This window comes from Microtus oregoni, unplaced genomic scaffold, assembly GCF_018167655.1.
Source record: "Microtus oregoni isolate MIOR12 unplaced genomic scaffold, Mior012 000012F_ref0000307, whole genome shotgun sequence".
In the NCBI taxonomy this organism is placed as follows: Eukaryota; Metazoa; Chordata; class Mammalia; order Rodentia; family Cricetidae; genus Microtus; species Microtus oregoni.
Genome location: NW_024543071.1, coordinates 42,766,586 through 42,793,465, shown reverse-complemented (window position 1 = coordinate 42,793,465; position 26,880 = coordinate 42,766,586). Strand labels below are relative to the sequence as shown.

The 26,880-nt window shown below is 40.0% G+C and overlaps 1 protein-coding gene across 1 annotated transcript in view; it reads left to right on the top strand.

Annotated features, from left to right (window-relative positions):
* The window catches only part of Gnaq (G protein subunit alpha q), a 233,837-nt gene that overhangs the window by 173,556 nt on the left and 33,401 nt on the right, over nt 1–26,880 (top strand). Inside the window, exons 3-5 of the mRNA XM_041662122.1 lie at nt 2,747–2,901; nt 17,660–17,788; nt 20,779–20,908. Coding sequence (XP_041518056.1) covers nt 2,747–2,901; nt 17,660–17,788; nt 20,779–20,908 — 414 coding nt within the window. The remainder of the gene's footprint in view (nt 1–2,746; nt 2,902–17,659; nt 17,789–20,778; nt 20,909–26,880) is intronic.

Sequence of the window (26,880 nt, the reverse complement as noted above, 5' to 3'; positions counted from 1 at the left end):
AGCAACAAGGATAGAATTCTGAGCTTGGGAGGTAATAAAAGTGTCTTAGATATTCTCTTCGGCATAAAGGCAGCATGGTGATTGGTGTGTGTTTGGAGGTGATACTCTTTTGTAGATATTACAGAATGGCTTCTGAGCTGTGGATTTACGACACTAACAAATCTCAGGGCTTTCTAGATAGAGATTTGTTTGTATGAATCTGGTTTTGCAGTTGAAAGGAGACATATTTTTATCTGTTGACCTTTTGTTCACATTCCTCCTCAGATACTGCATGCCTCATCTTCTCCATCTGGCAGAAGCCTCTTTTCTCTTCCATACTTCATTTGGACTCCCAGTCAGTCCGTACTGCATTTCCTTGTTCATGTGCAGATTTCATTTGGTTGTTGGTTAAAATAGTAAATCCTTGTTTTACTGAAAGCTGTGCCCAAAGAGGAACAGTCTTGAGACTGGAGAGATTGCTCTGCAATTGAAAGCACTTGCTGCCCTTACAGAGGACCCTGGAGTGACTCCCACGTAGCTGCCTATAACTCCAGTGCAGGGCATTATCACCCTCTTCTAGCCTCTGTGAGCAACAGGCATGCATGTGATACAGCTGACATACATGCGGTCAAAACACCTATATACATAATATAAGATAAACATAACATTTCCTTTAAAGTGAGGGACGGTATCATAATCCCTTAATTTTATGCATTATGGTATATTATCCTGTTCTCGTATAGAGGAGATCTCTGTTTACTTGGTCCAGTTGTCTTGTCTTATGGACAAAGAAAATTAGTTTTAAAAAGGCAAAAGTAGTTTCTGCTGCAGGTAAGAAGTGGTCGTGTGACTAAAGTCAGAACCAGAAATTAGCTTTTTTGATTTGTAGCACTGTTAATTTCCACTCTTCTTTCATCCTTGTTTTCATCCAGTGGGCAAGTATTTATTAAGCTTCTATTCTATCAGCACCCTGGTAAACTGTGATACTACAATGCTGAGCCTGTCGTTGAATTTTTATGTTATAGGGAAAAAATACTAAGACTCCTATGCTAACTATTACACTATAATTCTGAGAAAATGGGTAAGGATGGAAGAGTCTTGAAATTATGGCTTGTAGGCACTCACATTATATTTATATGTACTTTTAAATGCAATTAAATATTTATTGTATTTTCCTTTTGTGCTGAGCCCCAAAGAAATGAAAACTTTATGATCACAGCTCCATCACTGTAGTCTAGAAATGAGATAAGTTAAGGCATAATAACCAGCATAGAACAAAATGTTGAGGGTCCATGGTTCAAAGTACACAAAAATTACATTTTTTTGGAGAGACGTATCATAATAGTCATTTGTAAGTGATGACATATGGAACAGCTGCTGAGCAGAATTTCTTTTTAAAAGGTTTAGAAATGAGTAAGAAAGGCCTTCTACATAGAAAGATGACCCTCAGAAAGAACCATAATAAGATAGCCTCCACCTGGCATAGGATTCAGGCGCAGGAATCCAGACTGCCAAGGGTGCTGGTGGTTAACAAGGCAGATTGCCCAACCTGGGACTGATACAGACAGTGAGACTTGGGGATCTGTTTCCGTGGTTGAAAGACAGGCTGGAGCAACACTTTTCAGTGACTAGATCCAGTTGTCTTTGTCAGAGTAGAGCTATTAACAAAGGGGATTTAAGTCTCATGTTTGTTGAACTTCCTAAAACTTTAAGTCAAAATTAGTTATTATTATTGAAAAGAGGCCCTTCCTACTTGAAGACTGAGATCTAGACCGGGCACAACATGGATTGCATATATAAACATTGTTTATTCTTAATACTAGATGGAAAGGATAACTGGCCATGATATAGTCACGAAGCCATTGACCCATCTTGTTTAGAATTTTTATACAAAATCAGAATTGTTTCAATAATTATCAACCATCTGCCTCCATTTTCCAATTAACTACTATATTAGTGTGTGTTTGCATATTTGTTATATATGTCTAATTTGCATATATGTCACATTTGGTCAAGCCTAATTTGATTAGTGTTATTAAACAGTCGTGTTTTCTGGCTACTTTGAGGGTAAATTAAAGTTTATTAATAAAATATAAAACATTGTGATTTTAATAATATTGAAAATTTTAAACATCTTTGTCTTTTTCCTGCTAAGTATACTGTAATGAAAATAGCAAAACTCTACTTGATTGCTAAAAAATGGAATGGATTCCTAAACTTGGTACTGTAGAGATGGCAGATACAAATATTCTGTAACATGGGGTATGCCAGACTGGAAGAAGAATTACTGCAGTTAAACCGTTAAACTGTTCTCTTGGTAGTGTTATGGCCCATCTGAAAGTGAACTTCAGGGACCACTCTTAGTGGAGGACTCGGCTTCTATTGATAGAGCTCCTCAGGGCCGAGGACAACATGTGTATGACTAGAACAAGTTGTCAGAGTAGAGGGGATAGTAACTATGAATTGGAGAATTATGATAATCAGTTAACATACTGGCCTCTTAGCAGGACCTCCCTGCTGTCATGCTGAAAAAGCTTTGCACCTGTTACTCCTAATTAGGTTGAACTTCATATTTCCTCTAGAAAGGATGGTTTGGGGTTGGGTTCTCATTAAGAAAAACAAACAAAAATGACACATTATAAACCACTCTGAAAACCAGTTTATGATGATATCGCTTGAATTGTACACTATATGAAGTGTGAATCAAAGACTTGGTAATGCAATGTGAAGAGTATTCAAACAGTTGCCTTTTCCCTCTCTTAAACAGGCTCATGCACAATTAGTCCGAGAGGTTGACGTGGAGAAGGTGTCTGCTTTTGAGAACCCATATGTAGATGCAATAAAGAGCTTGTGGAATGATCCTGGAATCCAGGAGTGCTATGATAGACGACGAGAATATCAGTTATCCGACTCCACTAAATAGTGAGTATCTGCACTGCAGGCCCTGAAAAACTGCCTGCTGCTTCACATGGGAATGTGCTCTGTGACAATGTAGTCTGTGCTGCACATATGGTAATCAAACCTAGGAGTATAGAAAGTAAACTAATATTTAGGTGTCAAACTTGTCAATGTAGGTTTAGTCATAAGGTACCAAGATCATATGGTGGAGAATGTTTCTAGTTTGTAAAGACAAGTCTCATGTAGCCCAGGTTAGCTTTGAACTCCCAGTACTACCTTCAACTCTGGAGTACTGTGGTAACAGGTATGTATCACTCTGACAGTTATGTATCCTAGGACTTCATGCATGGTAGAATGTATTCTACCATTTGAGCTACACCCCCAGTACTAAGAGTATTTCTTTCACTGTGTTTTACTTACAAAACAAAAGGAAGACCCTAGTGATCTGATGTTATCACCCTGTTTTCTCCGAGTGATCCACAAATCTATGTACCATAGGTGGTGGTGGTGGTAGTGGTGGTGGTGGTGGTGGTGGTGGTGGTGGTGGTGGTTGTTTTTGGTCAACTTGACACAAGCTTGGGAACTTCAACTGAAAAAATGCCTCCATCAGTTTGACCTGTAAGCACGCCTGTGAGGCACTTTCTTAATGGCTGATGTGGGAGAGCCTGGGCCACTGTAGGCAGTGCCACCCCTGGGATGGTAGCCATGGTGCTTGATATAAGAAAGCAGGGTAAGCAAACTTTGGAGAGCAAGCCAGTACACATGGCCTTGCTCCCGAGTTTCTGGTTCAGTGAGGGACTGTTACCTGGATGTAGAAGATGAAATAAGCACTTTCCCTCCCAAGTTACATTTGGTCATGGTCTTTATCCCAGCAATAGGGAAAACAAACAAGTGAAGACAACTTGAAATCTTGCAGGTTTTTTTTTTAAAAAAAAAAATTAAAATTCTGATCTTAGCTTTGGGAGACAGAACACCTGCATAGATTAGAAATTACAGATAAAAATGTGTTTGATCGTGGCTTCCCAAAACATAAGACTCCCTAATTTCTAATTCTCAGACCTTTATCTGCTTTCAAAGAACCATTGTTGATGGTTGGGTTTTCTTTTGCAGGAAAACTATGAGTTTTAATTTTGTGATGCATTCCAAAATTATTGTGTGAGCTGCCAGTCAATCTTGTGTCCTGGGAAAGATTTGCATCCAAGAGAGATCTGTTAATTCTGTCTTCAGATGTGCATAACAGAAATGAAGTTCAGCACGGGGTTAATAGAAACCCTTTGTAGCTAGTGATCTAGATAACTACAGTCTGGAAAAATGTTGGTTGTTGTTTTTGAATTTTTTAGTTATCTAGTCAAATTTCTGTCTACATTAATTATGTAAATCTGTCATTCCCCTCTCATTTTGGTCTGGATAGACACAAGAAAGGGTAGGAAATATTCCACAGCCTTAAGCCAGCCCCTATTATAGAGTGACCCAGTGGCTCAGAGCAAAATGAGAGGCCCGAGTGTCTGATTGATGGTGCCCCTCAGTCATGCTTGGGAGGCCCAGGGCTGTGCATTCTTCTTACAGTGAAGTTACATTTCTGCCTTTCCAGGCATTTGCATAAGACTAAGTTATGGTCCAAATTAGCCATAGAAATGTTGCCTGAATAAAGTACTTGCACATTATCTTGGCTCATGTCATTCTCGACTGACAGCAGCATTCCATCTGTCCTGTTTAACATGCACTCTAGTGTGTGCAGTCAACTGGCATGTGCTGTTACTGTCTGTTCTTCCCTCCCAGCCCTTCGTCCACATCACCATTCAGGTTCTGGACCTTTCCACCTGCCCTACTCCCCTCTTTTTTTCCTCCCTCTTCATTCCCTTTGTGTAAGTTTCCGTGAGTTGAGTACAATGAATAGAAAACCTGTATTCATCTCTTGTCTATTCCAAAATTCTGCCTCCTCTACCTTTGACCAGCTGTCTGTCTTTTACTTCCTGCCTCCTCTGTCCTTCTGTTTCCTTTGCCATTTCAAATTTCATCAGTCTCCCTGTGTTGCTGCTGTATTTATCCACCCTCCCCTGTTCTGTTCATTATGTCTCATCCTCCTGTTGTTTACCCCTCCATCCTCATTGTGATTCTCCGCTTCTCCCTTCACTCCCTTCTGCCCCTCATTTGCTAACGAGATCCTGTTTCTTAGTAATGCTCTATGATTTCTCCCTTCCCTCCTCTCTATCCTCCCTCTCTCCCCCTCTTCTCCTTCCCTTTTCTAGTACTAGAGATTGAACCTAGAACCTTCTGCATGTACAACAAGCACTCTACCACTGAGCCCAAGCCAACCTCTGTCATGCTTATTTTGTTACCGCTTCCCTTTCTACCCCTTTCATTCTTTACCCATCATCTTAATGACGATATTGCTTAGAGAGAGGCCTTGCTATCAGAGAGTCAAAACTCCAGTATCTGATAGCTATGTGTCTGCTAGTGTCATGCCTGTCCATAAAGAACCTAGTTTGCCCCCTGACCACTGGCATTTGCCTTTTGCTTGGAACTGTTGACTTCCATGGATGTGCTTGAGACAGCCTCTGTTATCTCTCATGACATTTTCCCAGTGATATTTGTGAATTTTGAGGCATGTACCCATTACTTAATGGTGAATTTGTATATTTCTGTAATGTTTGTTGTAGGCTGAGAGCTGTCTTGGGCAGTTTCTCCACCTCAGAAAGCAACCACCATAAAATTCTGTCAGCATTAACTGAGTCCAGCATAGAAATTGACCTGCTGGTTGTACAGAGCTGATATGGATGTGGGGTCCTTGGCACTAGCTGACTTAAGTTCCCTAACTGATATTTTTTTATTTGTTCTTACTTAGGGATAAGTTGATTTTCTAAATTGCATTTATGAGTGCATATACCTATTTTAGATGATTTTTTTTGCTGAAATAATACAGAAATTGTAACATCTTGTATACCACTAGACATTTTATTATGCTTATCTTTGTAAGAAAAAATGGATATTTTCCTATATAGTTAATAATGGCCGTACATTATACCTAAAGCCAATAATAAGTTCATGTTCAGATTCTTCTGGTTCTTCTAAAATGCCATTCAGATGTGGTTAATTTTAGGACTACACGTTGCATCTGGTAGCTATATCTCTACCCTCATTGGAGAGACCTGTTTTACATTTCACTGGCATGCTCAAGAGTGTCCTGGGTTTCCTGATTGTTTCTTTGTACATTTTGTTTTGTTTTGTTTTCGAGATAGAGTTTGTCTGTAGCTTTGGAGCCTGTCCTGGAACTAGCTCTTCTAAACAAGGTTGGCCTTGAACTCAGAGATCCGCCTACCTCAAGTCTCCCTGCTGGTATTAAAGGTTTGTGCCACCGCTGCCCAGCTTCTTTGTACAATTTAACTTGCTTCTTTCTCACAAGGATTTATTATGCTCAGAAGTTAAAGTGAGCAGTGGGACTGGAGTGTTTTATAAACCACTTGGTGTGATACATATTATTGATGTTTGTTGGTGATGTGTCTAAGTTGTTTCACACTGTCAGGTTAAGAGAGGACAAATGGGCTAAGCTTACTAGGAAACAAATCCAGAGGATTTTGGTCATTATCATTAAAATGTAGTCGTGTCTCACTAAGTATCTGTTATTCATGCTAACACAGACTAAATCTAAGTCTTGGCTAATTCATAAATATTTGTATAAATTTTAGTCTACCGTTTTGTTTGTTATTGTTAATTTGTTTTTTGCATTTTGAGACAAGGTTTCTCTGTGTAGTCTTTGTTGGCCAGGAACTCATTCTATAGACCAGGCTGGCCTCAAGCTCAGAGATCTGTCCTCTTCTGCTTCCTGAGTGCTGGAATTAAAAGGCTACACCACCATGCCTGGCTTAGACTACACTATTAGCCCCCCACCCCCATACTTTATCTTCCATTCCATCCAATCACTTTTTACAGGAGCTGACTAAGGACACTATAAATCTGATTTGTACCTACTCGTTATCCAAATAAACAATTATGCCTCAAAGGACAAATAGTGGGAGAAAGGAAGAGATGAGAAATTTCAGGAAATGGATAAACACTTTGGATAGGTTTACAAATGGTCCAGATTTGATGCATTCTCCAATTCTGTAGAATGATCTCGTTAAAAGCATTCTAAGATTTTGGAGAATTTTTAAAATTATTTTACTAACTTTTTCATTATTGATAAAATGCCTGAAGGCTCTGAGTATCTTTAGAAAAAGAACACAATAAACAGATGGCTGTAGGTTTTCTTCTCTTTTTTTTTTCTGGGGTTCACCACCTGCTTTAATATTACTGAGACATCAGGTCAAATGAGTTCACTGCCTACAGAACCAGAAGTTCCCTGACACTAGCCACAGAACACAAGTCTCAGTCACATTGAGTATAGTGAAAAAGTCCCCATGTTGCAAGCTTAGGCCAAAGACTACTGTATCTGGGTTTGCTTTAATCTTACTTTACTAGAGTCTCCCCCCCCCCCGGGGGGGGGGGAGTCACACAGTGTTTAAAGAGTCCATGTAGTCCAGAGCAGTAAGTGCATGAAGAAATTGGCCCTTTGGTACGTATCTGCACTGGAATTTGCTTTGATTATGGCCCTGAATTGATATACCATCTATTATTATGTTGATATCCCATCCATCTGACTTAGAGCCAAATTCTTGAGTAAGGGTCCCTTCTAAGAAATTATTACTGAGTAATATTTTGAATACTTGTACTCCTGGGGGTGGGGTGTGGCTCTTCTGGCCATCCTGATACGACCCCCCTTCTTGAAGGAAAGAAACAGCACGGTATGGTGAGACTTGTAGGCAAGTATCCAGCTGTAGGTCCAGTTCCCTCTACTGCTCATCACTTCTGAAGCTTGCAGTAAAGCCTCAGTCTCCCCAGGCATAGTGGGTGAAATTTAATGCTTAAATTAATTTCTGATTTTTGAGTATTTTGGGATTCCATTACACTAGACTGCCCTTATTGAGAAATAATTAGCCTTTGCAATCAAGCAAAATTTAGGACCCTCACATTAACATGTGTGATTTATGTGAGTGTGTGCACGTGTGTATGTGCTTCAGGCTTTGTGAACCATATGGTCACTGTCTCATTGCTAGGTGCAGATGCAGCTGTAGACAATGGATAAGTTTGTGGGAGAGTGAATTAAATTCTTTTTTATTTTTTATTGAGCTATGTATTTTTCTCTGCCCCCTCCTTCCTTTCCCTTCTTATACCCTCTCGCATGGTCCCCATGCTCCCAGAGCAAATTAAATTCTTAAAGCTGAAATCTTAGTTCAGAAGGAAACATTGATCTTGAATTGTTCCTCTCTAGAGAGTAAAGATAACAGGGCCTGGGAGGTAGCTCAACTAGTAAAGTACTTGCATCACAAGTTCAAACTGCATTTGAACTCCATAAGCCATGCAAAAAGCCCCCCGGGCATGGCTGGTCACCCTTCTAATCTCAGTGCTGGTTGTCTGGAGACAGGTAGCTCTCTACGACTCACTGACTAGCTAGCCTAGCCTCATCAGGAGCTCCAGACTAAGGAGAGACCCTGTGCCATTTTTATTTTTTAAGAAGATGGGGCTGACGAGATGACTCAACTGACAAAGGTACTTGGCACCAAGACTGGAATCCTTCACGTTGTCCTCTGATCTCCACATGCACTCCATGTGCACAAACACACAAATGCATAAATGAATGGATAAGTAAATAAAATGTAAGAATGTCAATTGAAAATAAAATAACAAGGTGGATGGTATCTTGTGAACATGCCTATCTTAGTTTCTTCTGCTGCTATGGTAAAATACTGTAATACAACTTCTGCTTTATGTGCTACACACTACAGGATGGTTTGCGAGTCAGGCAAGGGGCTGGAGTTGAAACACACAAGGTGGGGGGAGGGGGAGACAGGTAACGCCAAGAATACTTCTTTTATTGTGTTCCAGGACAGCTTATATAGGATCTCCTTGACTAGTGGCCACACCCTAACTCTCAGCTGCAAGCCCACCAGAAACTACTCCCCTGCCATCAGAAACTGCAGAGGGTCTCATGCTCAGAGCAGCTGCAAAACAAGTTGTTTACTCCAGCAGGCAGGGGGTCACAAGAAATTCAGGGTCTGGGGGTTCACAATCCCCAACAAAATATCCCAGCCAAGAGCTGCTAAGGGTGGAAATGATTCGGTTTGCAGTTCTAGGTTATATTCCATCCTAGCAGGGGAGCCCCAGTGGCAGGAACTGAAGCTGCTGGTCATGTCATGTCCACAGGTAAGAGCAGAGAGTGAACAGAGGAATAGGAGCCTGCTGCTGAGCCCAATTTCTCTACTTCTGTATAGCCCAAGGTCCAGACCCAGGGAATGGCACCTCTCACTCTCACACTGGGTCATCCCACATCAGTTAAGGCTGTCAGGACTGCTCCACAAATGTTCCCACAGGCCAGCCTGATCCAGATGATTCTTAAATCCAGCCTCCCTTCCCACGTGATCTTACTGTGTGTCAAGGTGACCAAACCATCACAGCACCGGGTTAGCTCTGGCCTTTGAATGAATGCTTGTGGCCCCAGTGCTTGCAAAGGTATCATTTTTCCACTTGAGTGATATACTTACTTGTACGTCTTTCTGCCTTTTCCAGAATTGAAAGAAGTAACACCAACAAATAGAACATCGTGTATTTGTCTCCCTCTGTATTGTCTGATGATTTCCAGAGTCTTTTTCATTTTCAGAACACATGGTGCTCATAGGGATGAAATAAAACTCAGATATACTTAGCCAGTCTCTAGCCTTTGGGAGAGCAATAGCGAAAGAACTAGACTCTGTTTCTCCTTATGGGTAAATTGGTCTCCTGAAGGACAGTAGGTGTAGAAATGGGTGCACTGTGCACATTAGCTACCTGCTCTTACTGTAGCTGATTCTGAAATAGCTGCATCTCCTCACCGTCTCCTCCACAGACTCCCTCAGAAAGATGCTACAATGGGGATGAGCAGACTTCAGAAAAATCAACCTACTTTCCGTTTTTAGTTTGATCGGAGCTCAGCTGTACATATTCATATATGAATGTCTGTAGCATCTTTGGTGCCCAGTGGCAAAGTCAGATCATTAAAACAGTGATCATATGGATCACAAAGCCTGAAATGCTCACACATCCACATAGTTTGAAATTCCTGCTTTAGGGTAATGAATGTTGATGGACAGCTAGCATACTGCTTCTACCATTTGGATGGAATCCTGCTGAAGACTGATGTTCTGATTTAACTCCACAATATGTTTTAGAGAGTTGGGAAAATAGTTGGCTTTTGTTCCTTCAGCTTCTGTTCACAGATAACTCCTAACTCTGATCAGGGCAGCTTCTCATAGGTCCATGTGCCCCCATTATCAGTGATTATTTGCAACACAACTGTGTTCCTTGCCAGAGTCCCACCTCCTTCAGGAGGACATTTGGGTCTTCTACCATTTGATTCATTCCCACTATTGAAGTTACTGTCAAGTTTCATGTGGACTTTGATTAAAAGGTACTAGTTGAAAGTCTAAGAAAATTCTGTGCCATTTCTGATTTCTTCCCTCTTATTTCTTTTCTGCCTATAACTTCCCCCACCTTTTTTTTTTTTCACATTATTCTCTAGTGACTGTAGTTCATAATCATCCAACTTTCTTATTGCATTCTTAGTTAGCAGCTTACAGTTTGGTACTTAATTGTTTCTTAATTGATTCATCTGTACCATCTTTACTTCCCAGATAGTCTGACATCCCTAAGGGAAAGAAATATATTTTAACATATTTTCATACCATTTCCTTGTGCCAGTCTCCCTCCATCAAACACATACTGAATTAGAGTTTAGCATAATAGATTCTCATTAACCAGGTATATGCTAGCTGAATTAGGCACTGTTTTCGCACAGTAAGACAGACTAAGAGTCAGCCTTCTAGTATTTCTTAATATGTTTTCAGAATTGTGTCAGAATCAATCAACACCTTTGAAAGCTGTCCTATAAGAAAGTAAATTAGAAATAAACAATGGGGGCCTCTTTTTTTTCTCTTCCTCTGTCTCTTTGTTTGGATTTTGTTGTTTCCTTTTGTTTCATATTTAGGAGACAGTTTCTTCACAGGTGCCTCAAGCTCCCTGGCACAAACAGTCCTGCTCAGCCTCCTGAGTAGCAAGGGATGCAAGCATGCACTATTGCACCTGCTTGTGTTTATGTCTAATTACAGGCTTGATCTGTTTGTTTGTGCGATAAACTGTGAATCTGTTGCTGTTAGGCTAGACCTGGCTGTGACACTGAAGTCTGCCTGGCACACACTTGAGTTGCTTGGTTTGTTCACTGTTCATTTGGAGTCTCTTAGGTAACAATTTTGAACAACTCTCTGATTATAAAATTAAGACGCCAAATCTCTTTCCTGTGTGCAGTAATGAGTTCTTTTCAGGAGACTCAAGGTATTTGTTAAGGGAAAAAAAAATACTTCGTGAGCTGTCTTAGTTCTTTGTTCAAAGAAAGTTAGAATTCTTTATTCCTTCTCTTGCTCTTTATTGCAGAGTTTACTCTGCCTTGATAAGTTCTCAAGAACCAGGGTCATAACACTGCAGCCACCACTCTATGATCCTAGCTTTTTTGGGATTTCCTATGAAAAAAAGAAACAACTTTATGAACAAAACTACCTGTAATAAATGCTGTCACTGAACACTAATCATGAGGAATGTTAATTTTCCTTCTGCTCAGTGAGCTCTTCTGAGATAGGCATGTTTGTGTATTGAGTAATCCCATGCAGCTAAGAAGCTGAGCCAGATTCCTGGCCAGCTCAGACCAGAAGAGGGAGGGGCTTGCTTGGGTCCTGGCCCCCAAACCGCCCTTTGAATCCATGCTTGCCTCAATGTAGTAGTTTTACCGAACTGTCACTGATCCATTTTGTAAAGGTTACCTAACAGTGTTTTGGTGGGGTTTCTTTTTGTTTTTGTTTGTTTGGTGTTTGTTTTAAAATCTTTTCTTCTGATTTTTTTGTGTCCACCCAGCTCTGCACAGCCTGCACAGAGTTGTCTTGTGGTTCTTCCTCGCCTTCACTGCCCTGACACCATCAGATAAGATCTCTTGGCATGATCTAGCTTTCTATTCCCAAGAGACTGATCCTCTCACAATGAGGTCTTGTTAATTTTTTTTAATGAAGGCGACCTAGTTTTTGTAACCTTCTTTTTAATAATTAAAAATATGAAACCTACCCAGAATCATTTTTCTGTGCCACAGTTCCAACTTCATATCGAACTAGAGCTGCAGATCTGTTGCATGCAATCTTACCGTGGAAACACTTTATGGGGTTAAAAATCCCCCAGCTCCAAACATGAACCCAAGAGCATGCTGTTAATCTTCTTGTGTGTAGCTGGGTTTGCTTCATACTTAACTACCCACAGCTCATCTTTTCTCTGTGGTGTAATTGCTAGAGTTTATATGACTCTAACTTTTATTTTTTAAAAATTGATGCCATCTCTCCTGATATTTTATTCATAATTGCCAAATCTTATTCTTAGTTGCTTTCATTTAAATGGGGGAGGAACTTGAGTTTTTCTTGTTTGAAGTTATCCTTCGGGTCACAATAGTGAAATTTTCTAATTTTGAAAAGATTTTTAGTTCAAGTCTGTTGTTGACAGACTATCATTAAAATTAGTGACCAGTTAGAATCATATCCCAAACAGAAAAAAAAATCAAATTTAATTTGATTTAGTCATACTATTTTAGTGAATTTTCAGCTTGACTCTTTACTTTTAATAATTTTTTCAGACTTCATATTTTTTGCAACCAGGAATGATCCTAAAGTTAATTGTGAAAGGAGCCCAGTGGTCACTAACAAACCAATGGCTGGGATTGCTTTCGTTCTTTCGTGTTCTCAAACATAAAACAGGAAGATGTTTGTGGATTACCACTTGAAATTTTGTAGTGCATTCCCAGAAGATGTTCAAATCCAAATAAAACCTGGGCTTCTTCCCGGGCATTGGCAAACTCCTTGCATAGCCCATGAATCTGATCCAAGACTCTTCACATCCTTAGTTTCTGACATAACGCTTCAAGTCCAACTGATGCTAAGCTCCCAGGTGGCTTTGTATTCTGCCGTGGTGAAGGAACTGTCGGAGACTAAGCATGTCTCTTTCTTTATTGCCTCGCTTTTTACTGAAAACCAACAAAAACTATATAATTTTGTTCCATTAAAGAGCTTACATTAGAAATGTCTGTTGTTAGATTCAGCCTCCTCAATTTTCACTGAATTGGATGGAATTCCAAAGCCTAGAAACTGCACACTGATGAGTGTGCTTATGCCGATTATGTCATTCTGTGGCCAGGACTTAAAAGCAGGAAGCTCGTCTCCTAAATGAAGTTAAGCCAATGGGGCCTTTCCTTCCTCTGTTGTATTTAAATTTGTCAGAGGCATTTTAATTCAGAATTTAGTTTTTACATAATGCAGGCCAGCTATATTCCAGAAATATAATTACATAAAGATGGGTAGCTAACAATCCCCTGGCTCCTATGCTTGTTCCTAAGGAGTGTAACTTGCTGGCCACTGCAGCATTTCCAATGAAATAGTTTTAATTTGGGTAGCACACTGAGCATCTGTTACAGGTGTCCCAAGCTCTCAGCCAGATGTTGGTAATACAGTCATAGACAAAGATAGTTGTGGACCCAGACCATTGAATTTCAAGTGTAGGAAGACTGCATCTTTTAATCTACAATATCAGACTATTCAATGTGTCAATGTAGCAGAAAGTCATCGAAGGCCTACAGAGGATGGGAGTAAGGAGCACTCAAACAGCCAGGCTTGCTTTCTCTTACACAGTTTTAGGAGTGGCTTGGGGACTAGAGAGATAGCTCAGCAGCTAAGAGCGCTGGTTCCTCATCCAGTGGACCTGGGTTCAATTTCCAGCAACACATGGCAGCTCACAACTGTCTGTAACTACAACACCTGACACCCTCATACATACATGCAGGTAAAAATACCAATTTAAAAAAAAAACAAGGAATGACTTATTTCCTAAATAATTAAGTCCCATGTATACCATGATGTCTTCCTGTGCCTCACATCAGGAAAGAGCTTCTACCTTTTACACTTGCATTGCCTTAGCAATGTACCTGTGCCATCACCATAGCAATATTGGGAATGACCCCAGCAGCCACTCAGAATCAGGCTTACAAAACAAATTAGAGCTATAATTAACTCTCTGAATTTACTCTGCAATATAAATTTGTTCAGGCCCTGGTGTTTCTTCTTAAAATGTTAAATGAATGGAATAATACAACATGAAACCCCTCCCCCCATTTTCCATTAGTTTTTGCTGAGAATATGAAGCATTTCAATGGAAAATACAGAGATTAGATTATTTTATTGCATCCTATCAAAATGTGGCAGGCATAAATGAAAAGGACATACTACACTAGAATACCACTTCTAGGGGTACAAAGTAACTCCTCCCCTACGAAGCCAATATGAAATGCAAAAAAATGAGTGCATTCTTTCTCCATGCCTTGCTTTTCAAGGCATGATGGGGCAGGTGAATTAGGGCTCTACAGGGTCTGTTCGAGCTGGCTCTTTCTGGGCAGTGAGAGATGCGGTTCTCACTTGTTATTTTCTGCTTCACAAATTATGTCTTCAGTATTGTACCTTCTAAGCCACTCAGTAGAAAATTAGTATGTAGATAGATTGTGTATCCTTTGTTTTTTGGGGGGGAAGTTTGTTTTGTTTCTCACTGCTTTTGCTTGGGAGTGTGTCTGGTAAGGTTTGCTTTGGGTATAGGTGGTGTATACTGTGACTAAGAGATGGACAGTGTTCAACTTTTTCCTTTTGCTAAATTACACTAACTTAGCTTTCTGCCCCAAGTGAGGCAAAATGGGACTGTCCAGCAAGACCATCACTTTATCTTAATCAGTAATGCATGAGATTTAAAAAAAGTCTACTTATTTTATGTGTATGAGTGTTTTGTCTGCATGTATGCCTGTGCACTACATGCATGCCTAGTGCTGACAGAGGCCAGGAAAGGAAATTGGGTCCCCTGAAACTGAAGTTAGAGCTGGTTATGAGCTGCTATGTGGGTATTGAAAATTGAACCCAGTCCTCTGGAAGAGCAACCAGTGCTCTTAACCACTGAGTCATGTCTTTAGTCTGAATGGAATATTTTAAAAGACTATTTCCTTGTCATGGTGTTAACAATACTGAGGTAGAACATAGCTTGACAAGCAGATGTTCATTGTAAGCAGTTGTTATTCTACAAGAGCTGTAGGAAGAATGAGGAGGAAAGAGAATCCTCACAGTGGCAATCTGAGACAGCTCAGCAGTACCCTGCATCACAGAGAAGTGCCACTGGCAGTTGTGTAGGGTGGCTGCTGAGCCTTTGCAGGTGGCTTTCCAGTTGCAGCTGTGTGCCCTGGCTCCATGTCATACACATAGTTAGTTCTAAGGAGCTCAGTGCACGCTCCTGATTGGAGAGGTGCTATCAGCGCTCCTAAGGTGCAGTTTGACAGAAAAAAAAAGCCCCGCTTGGTGCACTGATTCTTTGAAAATTATTCCTGCCAAACATAACTAGTAGCATTGGGTACTCTTGGTTCATCTCTAGGAAACAAAATCACAATTTCCCGTTATCTCTAGACTGCCACAGCACCACGCACATGAGGATTAAGAGCCCTCTGTTCTGACCTGTGCCTGCGATGTAACTGGAGTGGGGCATGTTTCTTAGTTTATCTTGCCGCTGTGCATGCAGTTCTTTGATTTATCTGAAATTTCTGAGTTCTTGTATGTAAATGATGATCACATAGATTTTGGAATATATGCTTCAAATTTTAAATCAAGGGTCTGATAAATTAGGAAGTCGCATTTGTACAGAGCAGCCTGTTGCTGCTGGAAGAGCCACTCTATCTGTAGATGGGAGGCAGTCAATGCACAGAACATGGGCTTTGTTATCTCATCAGGTGACTAGGGCTATGCCCAGGTTCACTAAAATATAGCTTTGCATTGGTATTCTCCTAGCAGCAGCTCCCTTTTGTTTTCTAGCCAGGGTTAAGTTGAAGGTGTGAAGGAGTTCTCACTATTCAGCAGAGAGCTCCTTGCTGGCTGCAGGTGTGCTAATGTGTCTGGAAAAGGCCTTGAGTATGAATATCTGCTTTGCTGTAGGAATTCTAGCCTGCCCTTGCCTTAGAGGACTGGTTCACTTCCAACAAGGCAGTAGTTCTTCTTTTTGATTAAAGTCAGACTCTTCTGTAACTCTTACCATTTCCTTCTAACATTCAGTTTCACTCATAAAGGAACTCCAGTAGTAAAAATTAAATGCTACAAGCTTTAATGCTCAAACCAAGTCTCTGTATAGGAAATCCATCCATCCAACTAGGAGTGACTAAATACTATTTTCTGGGCATTAAAGTAGAAATAAAGATGTGTAGAAACAAAACTGTCTTCTCTCAGGTAGATTCTGCCCCTGAATATGTATTATGATCCCTGAGTTGCAACCACCATGTATACCAAACCTTCCGACTCACTGTGTTTTATTTGTGCTCATTGGGGAGCTAATGCCTTCCAGTTGTAAATGGTGCCACCATTGTTCTACCTCTTGCTTACAGGTTAGTTGCTTTGTGTAGATACTTTGTAGCCATGCATTTTGAAACCATTTTTGTGCTTCATCATTTCCAGGGTAGAAGGGTGCATAGTTCCTCTTTGAGTCATAAAGATGCTTCTCAGAACAGCCAACTGTCATCAACTGGCTGTCATCAGTTCTGTCAAATTGTGTCCTTCATGACATTACAGCTTAAGTCTCACACTTCGAGAGAGTTGAAAGCAAATGGACTAAAGTTTGAAAATGACAGAACCTGCTGATGGTGAATGTGCACTTGCCAGAGTTAGGATTAGCAGTGATAACACATCAGTTTCTTCATCCAAGTGGAAAGTTGTTTGCCCTGATTGTGGTGGTGGTGGTGATTACACAGATATGTGGCAGAAATCTCCCACAAGCATTCACACTCATTTGCCTAAATATGTATGAATGCCCATAACTGAGGCCTGTAGTTTTAAATAATACCATGAGTTTTCTATTTTGATAATATCAGATTCCTAGTTTTGTTAATATTATATAGATACCTATATAAGGTACTGTCATTAAGTGAAAGCCAGATGAAGAAATTCTGTGATAATTTGATAAATTTTGAGTCTAAAATTATTTCAAAAAAAAATTAAAATGTTTGAACACACACACACACACACACACACACACACACGAAATGTTTAGGTAAAATGGCCAGATACATTAGTTAGTGTAGGTGACTCTAAAGAAAAGCACCTGACCACAGGCATCATTAGTATCATATCTTAAAATTCATGGCTTTGCATAAATAACGAATGACTTGGGCTTTGGGCATAATTAAAGATATGGTGTGCTGCTGTCTGTCTTCTCTCAGGGGAACGAGGAAACTTCCTCCCAGGAAAAAATGGATATTCTGAAAACGAAGATAAATCTTGACCTTCCAGTCATCTTTATTATAAGGGTGTCTGTGCAAATTCACTTTGTATAAATGCTTAAAAACCTTATTTAACTCTTGATTGTCAGCCAAACCTGCTCAACAAATAGAGGGTAGGAGACTAACTTGAATTTCTTAGCAGCTCTTCCAGGTCCGGCTCATGAGGAAATGGGAACCTGGTGAGTGAGCGCCTTCTTCCTCTGAGCAATGGAAGGTTGACCTTGTCTGTTTCCTAGATTGTCACTTTCTGATATATATTTTTTTAATTTCTGTGACTTTGCCCTTTCCCTTCCATGGGTTTGGAGTGATGGTAACTGATATTCTGTGTCTTCCCTCTTCTAGCTATCTGAATGACTTGGACCGTGTAGCCGACCCTTCCTATCTGCCTACACAACAAGATGTGCTTCGAGTCCGGGTCCCCACCACAGGGATCATCGAATACCCCTTTGATTTGCAAAGTGTCATTTTCAGGTAGTAGCTGAGTTCATCAACACCTACATCCAGGGTCTAAAGCCTGTGGCTTTGTGTGGATTATCATCATTGGGATACACAACTGAAATAATGTATCAATGAAAGAGGGTGCAAAAGAAATATTCTGAAGTTTTCATTTTAGGCTAAATAACCAGGCATTTAATGAAACTTTAATTTCTGGTGGTAGAATACAGTTACTCAAACATTGTTCTTCACTATAGTATATATGTACATATGGACATGTATGCATATATTATATACACAGAGACACACACACACACACACACATATATATATATATAATCAATTATCTGAGGACACTGTATTTTTAGAATTTTGTAAGATAGTTCATATAATCCTATCAATAATAGCAGATAATCAACTTTTGTTTTGTGTTTTTGAGATAGGGTCTCACTCTGTAGCCCAGACTAGCCTTAAAACCACAGTTTTCTTCCTATCTCAGCTTCCCAGTTGCTGGAATTTTAGTCAGGAACCAGCATACCTACCATTAAAAACTTCCATATTGATAATTTCTCCATGTTGTTTAGTACCAATGCAGAATTTCTCCATAGTATTAAAAAGTCATGCTGTTTTAGTTCATATAATAAAATTCTTAAGAGTTTCAAAATTCATGATTTAAAAAGTAGGGCAATTAACTTAATCTAAATTGATACAACAAAGAAGAATTAGAATTTATTTATTTATTTATTTTTGACACCCTCCCTTCCCTTTGGAGAACATAATTTGGTTTTTTTTGTTGTTGTTTAGAATTAGAATTTATTATTTCCTTGTTTACTGCTGTTATTTGTCTTAATGCTTTAACTGGAACTTTTTTTTTAAGATAAGTAAACAATACTCGTATCTTTTCACTTTGCTATTTCCCAGTCACCTAGTAGTACTTTTAGTTGCAGTGCAAACCACCTTGAGCTTTGAGGAAAGGAGCCACATAGGTATGTCTTCGACTTCAGTGTTGAGCTGGCTCTCAGGGAGCCTGCTCATGTGGGATGGTGGAGGTTTGTGTGCTGCCTCAAAGCCGCCTTCATGTAGCTCCTCCTGCAGCATGCCTCTGCCGTGGGACTCAGCTTGACACATACTATACTGTTTCTTGACAAAGCACCAATTTTTTATTATGTTTTTTATTATTATGCTTTTTTCCCCTCTGTTCATTCTTTGCACCCATGGTGTAATCTTGCCACCATATACTGCTCAAAAGCACGTGGCTTTGAAGTAGGTAGCTCTTTGAAAATACTTATGAACCCTTTTGTAAAATATGTAATGGGTACATTAAGATGATCACCAAGGTTCCTAGGGCCAGCATTCTATTTTGAGTTTATAACATTTGGATACCCGAATTTACAAAAAAAAAAAAAAAAAAAAAAAGACATACAGTACAACAGAAGTAATGACTTCCTGTCATCCTCCGATGACATTGGTTCCCTGCAGTACGGCTTCCTTGAATAGGAGCTCCCTGTAAATGAGTTGCATATTTTCACATAGTGACACTGGGGCAGAGCCAACATTTTAATATTTTTGCTTTGATTTTTGTTTTTCAAGACAGGGTTTCTCTGTAGTTTTGGAGTCTGTCCTGGAACTAGCCCTTGTAGACCAGGCTGGCCTCAAGCTCACAGAGATACACCTGCCTCTGCCTCCCGAGTGCTGGGATTAAAGGCACACGCCACCACTGCCTGGCTACATTTTAATATCTTTAACACCTAAAAGTTCCACTTTTGTTGTCCAAAGCTCGCAGGTCTCATGGAACCATTGTTTTGCCCTTCTGATCTCACTTCTGGACCTCTGGAGTCTTTTAGAAATGGCGGTGTGAATGATCCTTGATTTCTTTGCTTGTGGGTTTCCATGATCCCCATAAAAACTTAGCTATGGTGGCATATGCCTGTAATCCAAGGTTTAGAGAATGAAAGGTGCAAAGTCGAAAGGTCCGTAGCCAGTTGATGAGCTCCAGGTACAGTGAGGGACCGTATCTCAAAATACAAGGTGGAGAGGAGCAGAGGAAGCCTCCTGAGAGTCACCCTCTGTCCACACCCACATGCACACACGTGCACACACTCACAGAAACAGAAGTTTCTTCCTCTGGATTTTGTGTGAGAATCAGGAAAGCACCACGAGCAGGCAGATGTGGAGTAGATTCTTACAGAGCACTGCTCTTCCACTTTCATACCAGACCTTCTCATTCTCTGAGACTTCTTTCCTCTGAAGATTGTGTACAGCAGTCCAGAGTCAGCCCCAAGAGTTTGTCAGGCTTTGCTGTTTATGTACACACACATACTCCTACTCCATTCTTGGTGCCCATGCCGGTGTCTGAGGATAATCAAGTGCAGAGTGGATGCATGAGAAGCAGACCCAGGAACCGGTGTGAGGCACTGCATAACATTCTGATATCTTACACCACACTTAATATCCAGCAAGGAGGCAAGTTGGTTTGTGCACAAAGCTGATTGCTCCATGCTGCCTGGTGTGGTTGGACCTGTCCTAAAATTTTGCCAATATTGATAGAAAGAAAAAGCTCCAAATTCTAATCCTACAAAAGGAAGCATAGGCAAGATCATATTTACATTTAGTACCCTCCTTGTATGGAAATGTATGGCATCTTATATCCTTTAAATCCTTCCTGGCATCCTCGGTAATACATGAGGGTCTTCACTCTGACATCTAAGAAATGAAAGTGAAATTTATTATTTGTTACTTGATCTTAACATAAAAACATCCTGTTTGCCTTTGCAGTGTGTAATTTAATAAAAGAACTATTTTGCTTGGCACAGACAAGGAAGTTTTACATAGTTACAATTTTCATGCATATCTAGTAACATCCTGTAACCACAGTGATTAACAGACAATTAATAGTCAATAAGTATTAATTGACTTGGATACCATTGTCTTTCAAGCATTGAATTTTCCTAATTTGTAAGTAGTATTATATTGGTACTTTTAATATTTTCTTTATGTTATTAATATGAATATTGTTACCTTTGCAGAATGGTCGATGTAGGGGGCCAAAGGTCAGAGAGAAGAAAATGGATACACTGCTTTGAAAATGTCACCTCGATCATGTTTCTAGTAGCGCTTAGCGAATATGATCAAGTCCTTGTGGAGTCAGACAATGAGGTAAGTGCTCTTTGGACAGAGAGTGATTCATCATTTTAGTGCCTGATAGAAATAAATGGCAAGAAGTGGATGTGGGCAGTGGATTTAGTTGAAGTCATTACTTTCTTTACCACTATTTCAAGATTTTTTTTTCTTTTTAGTTTGTTTTTAGTTCTTATTACACCAGTGTATTTATTTTGTGTGTGTGCATACATACAGCAGTGCACATGCCGATATCGGTGGACCTGTGGGGGTAGATTCTAGAGGTGGAACTCGGCTTCTCAGGCTGGGCTACAAGCACTTCTACCCACTGAGATGTCTTACCTATCTGGATGTTACCCTGTAAAACCAACCTACTATACACTCAGAATGGCAAGCTTTTCTGTCAGGAATGCAAGCAGGTCTGTGTGCTCAGATCTAATTAGAACCTGTTTGATACTTTTAACACTGTGCAGAGGTTCTGAAAATAAAATTATTATGGAAAGCCCTAGGCTAATCACAAGAACATTTCATAGCCTTTCTTGCAGCATAGAGCTGCGAGTGTTGAGTGAGTCACCCTGTTTTGTTTTGCTTTCATTTGTTAAAAACATTGTTTGCTCCATTGGTGGGCATGCAGAACCTTCACTTGGCAGAGGTGAGTAACTTTGTAGCTGGGTTCAAAGTCAGTTCATTGTGAAGCCATTCAGTGTCTTGGTGATGTGGCCTCTCTGCTGCTGTGTGCTGTTTGGGCTGTTGTGTAACTCTACTAAGCAGGGGGTGGTGACTCAGGAACTGTTCTTCACACCCCTGTCTGAAGAGCTCTGTATTGGGTTCCTCTCTGCTGCAGGGAAAGTTAACAGGTGGAAATGCAGATTCTGAGAGTAGTAGAGGTTTGATGAATCAGAGTTGACTGTGGAGGATAATTAAGGGGTACAGGAAACAGCCTTTGAGCTAACGTTCACAGCATGTGTGTCTGAATGGAGATGCCATTAATACTGTCAGAGCTTGCAGGCAGAGAGACCGGTGACATTAAGTAAATAAAAGGAGAAAAAAAAGTGAAGGAAGTGAGAAATCCCCAGCCATTGGTTAAACTGAGATCTGGTATGTCAAAATTCATTTTCAACACACATCTCTTTTTCCATAGATAAGAATTCCTGGCTTCTTGATCTTTTTAAGATAGCTTATTTTTTGCAAGTCTTAATATTCTCATTATAGTTCATACCCAGTATGCAGGGGTTTGCATATGTCGATGAGCTAAGGCCTGATAACTAGCCACTGGCTCCCTGAGCTGAAATGCAAAGTGCCTACAAGCATGGTAAAATACTGATAATTTTGTTATCAAAATGTAAGCGGGGCATTTGCCTTTGGAATGTTTACTATTATATCTCTCTGGTTCTCTTTCTTAATATGTACCCATGCCCATTTGTTGTTCCGTAATTCTTGGAGACTATAGTTTGAATATATTGCTTACTTTAGACATATTGTGGCATGCCTATGGTTTTAGTACTATGTTGTGGGTATCAGGATCTCCAAACAGTTACGATTTTTCCCTGAAGAGAAGATTAAAAAAAGAATACACATACTTTTTTTTTTATCAGAATAAAGCATATGAACCAAAGGCAATAAGACTTTTGCTGTGTAGCTCCCCATTTCTAACGTTCAGTTTGCTACCCACTGAAATAAATTTTACATGTGTCACCTATACAGAAGATGAAAGAAATACATAAAATTTCATGCCTATATTTACATACTAGCAAGGGTAAAATAAGTATCTACCAGTACACATATTCCCATTAAATATGTTGTATCTACAAAGAATTACATGTTGTAATTTAATGGCAATCAATTTGCCATTTTAAATTTAGCAGAACAGCAAGGAAGTCAATTCTCTAAATGACTTGTCAGCTAAGTCTAGCACAATAGCCCCATTCTTTGTTTATCTGGTCATTATAAATTTCACCTGATGTTACAATAGAAATCTGATCTGTTGGTTGGTTGGTATAAAAATATATTAGTTCAGTAGCATTTTTTTATCAGACAGTTGGTTGGTATAAAAATATATTAGTTCAGTAGCATTTTTTTATCAGACATTTTCAGATTTCTACCAGTAGTTTGTCATTCAGTATGTAGGTATTCATTGTAAAAGCCTGGCCTGAGTCCTTTAATTCATAAGCCGATATATTATACCACAGATTAAAATAATAAAGCTATGTCCTAGTTTGCTTTCTGTTGCTGTGACAAACACCATGGCCAGTATCAACCTGGGGAAGAAAGGGTTTATTCCATGTTAGAGTTTTTCATCTATCATGAAAGGAAGTTGGGACAAAACTGTGGAGGCAGGAACTGAAGCAGAGACCCTGGAGATGTGCTGCTTACTGACCTATTCTCCAGGGCTTGCTCCGATTGCTCTCTTGTACCGCTGAAAACCACCATCCTAGGAATGGCATCACCCACAATGGGCTGTACCCTCCCACATCAGTGCCTACAGACCAATCTGATGAAGGCATTTTCTCAGTTAAAATGCCCTTTTCCCAGATGACCAGGGGAGTTCTGTCAAGCTGACAGAAGCATAACCTTCTCTAGTTACAGTCTCCCCATTAGAACTCAGTAAGTCACACCAATTCTGGAGCTTTCTCTCGGGCCTTCAGCAGGCCTGATATCACTGGAGCTGATCCTCAAGCAAAGCAAGAACATACTGTCCATACCCAGCACCCCTAATTGGCACACAGTCCCAGAAGCATGTTCATATTAGAGTTACCTGTTTGATACTCAGTTGTAGTAAAACATTCAGGTGTCGTTGTTTCCAACTTCTTAAACCATTAAGGTAATTCAGAACTACAGAATTCTAGTTTCTGAAATGTCTTGGTTTGGGTAAGACAAAACAAGAAAAAACTCCCTGCCGTTTGCTCTTGGTTTTAAAGTGTGATGTTCATAGCTTTACTTCCAAGCAGACTTGACTGTGCCTGCCTTGGTGTATATTTGTGAGAGAAGTCTGGAAGTGAATGCTGATAGCCTCTCTTTCTGTCCTGTGGAGCCATGGAAAATTCACTGTAGACTCCAAGCAGGACAGCCAAGACGTTTTGTAGAAGCTCTGAAGCTGATTTGTTCAGCAAAGTACATGGAGTTCATGCTCCCAGAACCCACATAAAAAGACGGGCATGGTGGCACATGCTTGCAATCCCAATTCTGGGAAGGTGGGTACAGGCACATCGCTGGGGCTAGCCAGCCAGCTGAGGCTGTTTGGCTAGCTCCAGGCCTGTGAGAGAACCTATCCCCACCCCACCCCCAAAGGTAGCCGACACCTAGCCTCCAAATGCACAAGTACACAGAGACACACAGAAAAATGTTCCAGATTATTCCCTTTGCTTGTGTTTTAGTTATTTGCAAACGCTATGTATTAGTCTCTGCAGTTTTACACAGATCAACTTTTATCTGTGCAGATTCTCAGCTTTCCTATTTGTTTGGGGAGTGAATGTCTTTCTCCTTTGTCTCCAAATAAGGAAATAAGCAGGAACTAGGCAAACCAAGGTTGTAGTGCTACACTGATTTCCAACTTCTCCTTTCTCTTGTATTTCCCCTTTGGTAACATACCAGCTTCAGCCAACTATCCTGGCGTAAATCCTTTCATGGACACATTATTTCAGAGCCCCTGAAAGCCCAGAACAGGGAGATAGCCGGTGTGTATCATTGTGTGTTCAAACTCGCCTCTGTTTTTTATTTCTCTAGCTTTCTGGTCCATGGCTGAGCATTCACACTGTACCTTCTCCTCCACATTTCTTCCTCTTTTTTTTTTTAAGACAGTGTTTCTCTGTATAACAGCCCTGCCTGTCCTGGAACTAGCTCTTTATAGATCAGGCTGGCCTCAAACTCAGATCTGCCTGTTTCTGTATCCCAAGTGCTGGGATTAAAGGTGTGTGCCATCACTGCCCAGCTCCACATTTCTTCCTAATGTGTACATCTAACTGATTGGTCATGATGAGTTATTTTATATTTTTTGGTTTGGGTTTGTTGTTGTTTGTTTGTAGTATCAAGTACCCATACCCAACCCAGGTGTAAATGGAGACTGTGCTTTCACTTCCCGGCCACTCAGACCCAAATAATCACACGGAAACTATATTAATTACAGTACTGGCCAGTGGCTTAGGTGTAGTCCTTACTAGCTCTTACAATTTAAATTAACCCATTGCTATTAATCTATGTATCACCACAAGACTGTGGCTTACCTGTAATGCTCTGACATCTTTCTCCTTTGGCAGCTACATGATGTCTCCCTGGCTCTGCCTTCTTTCTCATTGTATTCAGTTTAGTTTTCCCATTTGCCTATATTCTGCCCTGCCATAGGCCAAAGCAGCTTCTTTATTAGCTAGTGATAATAAAACATATTTATAGCATACAGAGGGGAATCCCACATCCCACATCACCCAGGCCTTCCTTTGATCAAGATGGATTTCCCAGCATTGGTTCTCATAGACACTTGTCCTTCAAACTGAGTCTGGAATTGAGAGTTGATAATAAAAAGACAGAGTAGACATTTTTAATACTGTTGTATTCATACCTCTTTAAAACAATGATAAAGCCCCAATAGTTTTAAGTTCTGATGAATTATTTCTCAAGGACACCTGAGGTACTTTGTAATTTTTCCCTATCATCTCCTAAGCAGAAGGATGCTCGACCCTGATTGCAGGCATTTGTTATATAGAATTGACGCACATGATCTGTATTATCAATGTACATAAGCAGCTAAAAATTTAATTGAATTTATTAGCAGGGATTATCTCTGAGTATCTGGAGTTTGGTTATAGTTTTGATTTTCATTTTACACATTTACATTTGTATAAATTCCCATGAAAATATACTGTAGAAATTAACTGTATGATTGAAAATTTTTAAATGAAATGTTTTTTATATTATCAATTAAAATAATAAATGAAATAACCCTTTAAGGCTTTTAACAAATTTTCTAATTGTTTTCAACAAGAAAAGATGGAGATACACATGAATGTGAAAATTAATACAGATGTCTAGTCGAAACTTAGTCACATTAGAAAACGTTTTTCTGTCAATATATTGAAATGTCTTCAAAACTGAGACACCTTAAAAATAATGAGGCTGGCTGAGCAGTGGTAGCCCTTTAATCCCAGCACTCTGGAGGCAGAGGCAGGTGAATCTCTGTGAGTTTGAGGCCAGCCTGGCCTACAGAGTGATTCCAGGACAGACTTCAAAGCTACAGTGAAACCCTGTCTCAAAAATAGATAGATAGATAGATAGATAGATAGATAGATAGATAGATAGATAATAAGAATGGAGGTTGGAGAGATGGCTCAGCAGAGAACTGAGTCTAGAAGACTCGGTTTCAAGCACCCATGGTTGCTCACAAATTTGTCTGTGACTCTAATCTCAGGGGATTCAGTGCCTTCTTCTGGCCTCCAAGGACACTGCAAATATGTGGTACGCAGACATATGCAGGCAGAACATATAAATAAATATAAACATATAAATATAAATAAATATAAACATATAAATAAATGAATAAACAAATACAGTGATACAAACCCCAAAGTCACCCCAGTGATGTGCTCCTCCAAGAGAGTTGTATGTCATGATCCTCCCAAACAGTTCTTCTCCCTGGTGGCTAAGTAGTCAACTGTATGCGCTTATGGGGGTCATTCTTATTGAAACTACCACAGCCTGTACTGATTTTCAAAATGTAGGTCTTAACACATTGAGTGAGTTGTGGAGCCTTTTGGGGTTGTGAGTTCTAGGTATTAAATCATGAACAGCATTTGTAAGAATGTGAAATGGAGTAGACCTAACTGCAACCAAGTCACAAGTAACAGAGACTATTAGAAAAATTTCTGTTTTGAAACTTCTGTTTCTACTTTGGGACAGGTAAGTTGACAGGTTAGTTGGTTAAGACAGGGTCTCATGCAGCCTAGGCTAACCTCAACTTCATGTGTAGTCAAGAATGTCCTTGAGTGAATTTCCAATCCCACCTCTACCTCTCAAGGGCCAAG